The sequence below is a fragment of the Apis dorsata genome, unplaced genomic scaffold (genome assembly GCF_000469605.1).
Source record: "Apis dorsata unplaced genomic scaffold, Apis dorsata 1.3 scaffold_295, whole genome shotgun sequence".
NCBI lineage: Eukaryota > Metazoa > Arthropoda > Insecta > Hymenoptera > Apidae > Apis > Apis dorsata.
Window position 1 is genome coordinate 2235036 of NW_006263570.1, and position 6672 is coordinate 2241707.

Sequence of the window (6672 nt, forward strand, 5' to 3'; positions counted from 1 at the left end):
ATGATCACGATTCACCGTGTCGTGCAATTATTACAAAAATCATGTTCGCCTCATGTTCAATTTCCATTCACGCTTTTTATAATTTGATTCTTTCCCCCTTCTTTTTAATAAATTATGCATCGTATCGAATAATTTAATCTTTTTTTAAATGAGCGTGTTGAAAGAGGATTGAAATTTTTTCGTTAAATTTTTTATTAAATATTGATTTTATTTCTCTTCGTTTGTTGTGTAAATAATTAATTTTTTATTTAAATGAATGATGAAGAAAGAAAAAAAATTCATAATTATTATATATTATGTTCCTTTTCACTTTGTTTCTCGTATAAAACACTTTTTTTATAAAAAAACTATATTTATGAAAAGCATAAAACTTATTATAAATATAAATTCATCTTCCTAAGAAAATAATAATTTAAATTAATTTTAAATTATTATTTAAATATAATTTAAATAATAATTTAAAATAAAATAATACTACAATAAAATATAGAAAAAATACAATAAAAAATACTTTTAAATGAAAATTATACTATACTACTTCTCGAAGAAAATAAACAAATGAAATCGATACGATTAAAGTGATGTATAAAAGTTTACACAGCAATTTACAATAATGTATGCAAACTACATATGTGTTATATGTCTATACTTCACACTTGGAGCTTCACAAACTGTTCTCGATATTTACAGCTATTGTTTAAAATAGAATAATTCTTATTTTATTCTTATAAATTCTTATTTAAAAATGGTATTTAAAATATTTTTCCACTAAATTTTAGCCTTTAAATTTTAGCTTTTAAATTTTCTCAAACTCTATGAATAATATCGATTCAATGACTAATTCAAAGTACAAGATAATTTGATTCGAAATCGTCTTATCAAGAACACGTTTGACTCAACGAAATTGCGGTTTATTATTTTCATCGCGTGAATGGAGACAGGTGAAATCGATTGCAAGTTACGTCAGCATCGATTTTGTGGGATAAATACATTTATTCTATGTGACGAGGAAAAGGAAGTTTATATATTACTTCATAATAAATAAATTAACAATAAATTTATTTCTTAATTTAATTTCATATGGTGACATTTATGATACTATAATAACTTTCGTCATTTTGAATTTACAATCCTAATGATAATGTTCCTCTTGTAACAAGAATGTAATTAATTTCAAGAGAAAAGCGTATATTATATATTTTGCATGTATTCAATTTCTTTTCTAATTTTTTCTTCTACCTATTTTTATGATAAATAACACATTACTTTTGTAAATTTTATTTAACTTATTCGTATAATTTTTATGATATAGATATTTTTTATACTGAATAAATAATATACAACGAGAAACTAGTTTCTAGAAAAAATATGTACAAATTATCCATAAAAATTATAATTAAGTTGAACACATGAATTTTAAAAGTCTTATTTGCATTAAATAATTAACGATTAAAATAATCATCGAATGTACATCAAAATTTATTAGATGCATCAACAAAAGCATAAAGTATTTAAAATTTCTTTCAGAACGATAATCATTGACAGAAGAGTTTTTCTAGCATATGATCAATATCTACGTACACATATATTAAATATTAATCTAAAAAACTTTTATTTCTTTACGACAAGAATGATAAATGAACCCACTGTAATTATATGTCTTTCTTGAAAACATACCATGCCACTTTTTCGTGATAAAAATTCCATCTTTTCACTTCCGAAATCTTTTAATAAATGCTTTAAGCCTTCTGCTCATGGAGCAACGATCTTTAAAACTGAAATAAACGTTTATCATAGATCGTGAAGTATCTGAAGAAATGGTCACTGTCAAGGACAACTGTTGATCACATACATTAATATGTCTCTTCTGAGGAATTTCACATTAATGCAAGTAATGGATTATCGATGCTAATAAAATAAATTAATGATTAATAAGCATAAAAGATAAATTGTTTTTTGCATTAAAAAGTTTATACAATATAAATAGTTTCTTATTATACCGTTATAATGTTTTAAATTACAATTAAAATTGTAATTTATTTTTAAAAGAAATGTTTACGAAAGAATAAAACTTTCAAAGACGAGCAATAATTAATGATTTTAATTTCCAAAAAATATATATATGTTTCCAGCTTTTAAAATTATTTAGTTTTTTTATTTACATTGTTGTTACACTATAATCATATTTGCACAGAGAGAAACGGAAATTTGTAAAACCAATCATCCTCTTTCTAATTGTACCACTATTGCAGAGGCATCTTCCCTCTAATCGATCGGAAGTGATATTACTACCGAACTTCGGAGAAGTGGATGATTCAAATATACAGGATTGAGAGAACTTTAGAAATATCTGATGATTCAGCAACGAAATTCACTTATTTCACTTGTTCCAAACAAAGAATCTTCAAAAAAAGTTCTAATATTAAAAAAAGAAAAAAAAAATATTGCCAGAAAAACGTAGAAATTTTATGCATAACTGAATTCAAATTGCTATAACGCTTTATACTCTAATTTTCTGAATTAATAAATTTTAATAAAGCCAAGTACGAGATTGAAATTAATCGATAAATAATACATTATGTAATAAATAATACATTATGATATTTAACTCATTAAACGAATACAAGCGATACCGAAGAAAAAGAATATTAAATACACAAACTTTCACAGACTTCATTAACGATCGTAACGAACAAAAATTTTGTCAGGAATGTGAAAAAGATTTTTCATTTCGAACCGAGAAGTATTTTGAGCGAGAAGCAACAAAAAATTTCCGACCAAAACGAAACACGAATGGAAAAAGATGGTTCCGCGCGAGTAAGCGCGGTAAAGCGAGTAAACCTCCGAACGAGACCATGAAAAGTGTCTGTACCCGAGCAAGAGTTAGTATGCACATGCACATGATGACTACAAACTGACTGCCGGCACATGGAAACTGGGGGATAAAGAATGTCCGACTCTTCCGTCGTTTATGACTCATCGTTTGACTATTTGGTTCGTCTAACACCGACCAAGGAAGAAAATCAGACTGGGTAAACGACGAATGAACCAGTCTTTTCCACGTTTCTTTTAAACTTTCCTTTTTCCCATGAAAATTGAATGGTTTTCTAGTGACAAAGGAAATTGGAATATTCAAAGTGTTATATATTTGTGAGCAATTTCTTTTAGATGTACCGAAACAAATATAAAAATTGATGTGCAACGATATTGATATACTTGTTTATTAAGTTATAAATAATTTTATTGAAAGCTCGAATAAAAATTGAACATTCTAATTAAGAAGAATAAAAGTGACTTCTAAATCTTTTTTATGCTTTCATTTATAAAATTATTATATTATATTTAATGTGTAATTATAATAGTCATGGCTAATCCTTTGTGTAATTTTATTTGTCGAATCTATGGAAATAATTAATAATTTTGCAAGTGATTTTTCAAATTAAAATTTAATTATGTATATGTGAATATATTTTCCGATTTCATATTATGAAAAAATAGAATTAATCCAGAATTAAGAGTCCTCACATTCATAAAACTTAAGAAATATTCTTTTATAGGTATAAAGATACAAATATCATATATAACATTTTTGTTTCTTATTTGAAATATTCTAAGCAGACAGAGTTATATATCATGAATTTATAAGCCATTTTATGAAAGATCTTTACGAAGTCTAGGCGAGACGTGTAAATTAAATTGTCGAGACGGAAAAAGAGGAATGCATGGCACGTGAGTAACTCACGTGACACGGTTTCACATCTTTCAAAGACACGGTAAAATTCATTTCTTTCGAATATTTCACGGTTGAATACGAGTAACACTTAGTAAAAGCTTACAAAGAAATTTGCTGTTTAACTCTTTTAGACAATTTAGTGATTTACAAAGACATTTCACACGTTTTTATTTCAATGTTTCGCGCCAGAAATACTTTCACAGATGAGAAAATATTCATATACATTATATATAATTATATTACATATTATTATTTTATATTTTTAATATATTTTTTATTAGCATTCTTATTTTCCTATCTTATAACTCTGTTCAGACTTCTAAAGTTATAGAAAAATTATTATTATTTAAAATCGAAAATTATATATAAAAAATAAAAATTATATTATTTAAATCGAAGGAGTATTTAAAAGATTATGAAAATTCACAAATATGTAGAAAATATTTTTTCTTAAAACAATGCAAATACGTGATAATATAACCCCTTCAACTGCTTCTTTTTACGAGTCCATATTAAATATATCATGAATAATTTGACAAATATTTGCTGGTAACACGATAATAAATATGTATATTTTTGGTACATATTTACTTTCAATTTAAAAAAATTTTAATAATTCAAATATTAACACATTTTTCTGCTGATTAAATAAAATTATATTAGTAACACCAAATATACTAATATAAATCGAAAATATGTATTATTATATGTATTATATATAGAATGATTAAATAATTTTTTATAAATGTTCTTGAAATCTTTAATAATAGAATCTTAAGTAAAAAGATGATAAATACTTGATAAATACTTGTTAAAATTATTAATCATTATTTAGATAAATACACTCTTCTAATACATAATTATTTCGACTCAATATACTCGTTAAAATATTTAAAAAATAGTAAAAAAATATTTAAAAAAAAATTTTTTTTTAATTTACTTACCTAATAATCAAATACATTTAATTTTATTTGTTAAAAACTAAACTGAAATTGAAAATATGTTATTATATTAGAAAATGGATTTTTATAGTTCTTTGATTTATATGAATGTAAATGGATAATTTATTTAGCTCACTGATGTTGAAACTATCATGTCAGTTTCTAAGATTGATCATTCAATTTTATCTGACTAAAGTGGGTTAGAAAATAAGTATCAATATATCTTTTACATCAAGATAAGTGATAGTTATTTATAAATTAAAAAAGTATTGTACAATTATGATTAAAAAGTATTATTTTGGAAAATGAAAGTATAAAAATTAATTATAAAGGAAAAATTTAAACATTAATAAATGTACCTAAATATTTAGTCACTATTCATTAATTAAAAATTGATTATTTTAAATTAATAAATCTCTATCTATCATTCAATTGATTTAAAAAATAAAAAATTGTTTAAAAAAATAAAAAATGATTTTAAAAAAATACAAGTGATAAAGAAAAAACGAAATCATCTTCCAAAATTATTTAATTTTTATCTAAAATATTTTTTATCAATATCATTATATTTAAAATAATTATATAATATATAATGATATAATTAAAAAATACATAATAATATAATGTTAAAAATTAACTGTAATATTTATAGTATTTTTATAATTTGAGATATTTATCATATTTTTTTTTTTTTTTTTGCTACTTCGCATTTAAGTGATGATAATAAATGATGCTAATTTTAAAAAATGTGCAAAGTAAATTTATGATAGATTTAATTTCACGTGTTTGTTCAGGTGTTCTATAATGCGTATTTTTTTATTTATCTTTTTAACGCAATTTTATCTTTTTGTGTATTTTAAACCATAATTTCATGTTAGTACCTACATATTTTTTTTTGTGTGTAAAGAAATTAAGATTCAAAAAAAAGAAACAAAATAAAATTCACTATAAAAATACTATGTATTATTTCTTAAAAACATTTTCGTATTTCTATTAGATTCTATATCCAACAAATTAAATTAATAATAATTTTCCAATTTAAACGTACCTAATATTGTATATTTTATGCCGCTTATTAAGCTGATGTCTGAAGCATATAAATACCTGCAACAATACAAAAAATAATAAACATTAATATAAATAAAAAAAATGACACAAAAATATATCAAATAAAATATCCCCATTCTATTAACCAAGTTCACACAAGTATTTAAAGATAAGTATATAAACATTCGAATTTCCTTTCAAAATCAAATAATTCAATTCAATTCGATTATTCTTAATTTTTTAGAATTTTCCTAGAATTAATCCTATTTCATAATCCGATTATGAATTACAATCAGTATACTCTGTATAACATTCGGCCACATCTCATAACGATTCAAATTGACTTTACGAATGAGTAGCCAAGTATATTAACAGCGAGAACAATGCAAGTGCACGGAGACGAGCGTGATAGGAAGCGGAGGAGCAAGTACAAGGTGAAATATTCAATGCAAATTACAGTGACCGTAGTGGAAGGAACGAGTCTATGTCGAAAGTCGATGGGCGGTCCTCGGCACTTGACCTTTCTGCTCCCACCTTTAAAACCTTTCATCTTGAGAGAATGATCTTGATTACTTTCGACCCACTCAGACCTGGTGGTGTCTTTCTTCCAAAGATCTCTCTGCCAACGCCATAGATCGATCTCTCTTCCGAGTTTAATAGGGAAAACAATGGAAGAACTCGTGTATATATATATAAACACTGTAATATGGTATCGATATTTTCACAGGAACGCATCACGCGTATATTTATCATTTCGTACTACTCTTATTTTCTGATACGACGTAACGATCGTGTTCGCGCCCTTCATCTTTTGTGGTTTCGGAATGGAGGTATCATCGAACACTGGCTTCGCGTCTTTTATTCCCCCTCGACAATGATAGGGCTCTATGAATCAGGCTTGCTTTTGTTAAGGTCTTCTCCTTTTTCTCTCCTTCTTTTTTTTTTTTTTTT

General features: G+C 24.8%; 1 protein-coding gene across 8 annotated transcripts in view; it reads right to left on the reverse strand.

Annotated features, from left to right (window-relative positions):
* The window catches only part of LOC102676146 (phosphofurin acidic cluster sorting protein 2), a 73036-nt gene that overhangs the window by 40197 nt on the left and 26167 nt on the right, over positions 1–6672 (reverse strand). For 2 of the 8 annotated variants that reach the window (XM_031511235.1, XM_006617277.2), the window contains exon 2: positions 5723–5778. The exons of the other annotated variants lie outside the window; for them this stretch is intronic. Coding sequence is in view for 1 of the 2 variants with exons in the window: in XM_006617277.2 (XP_006617340.1) it covers positions 5723–5778 (56 nt within the window). In the remaining variant the exon portion in view is untranslated. The remainder of the gene's footprint in view (positions 1–5722; positions 5779–6672) is intronic. 8 annotated transcript variants of the gene reach the window in all.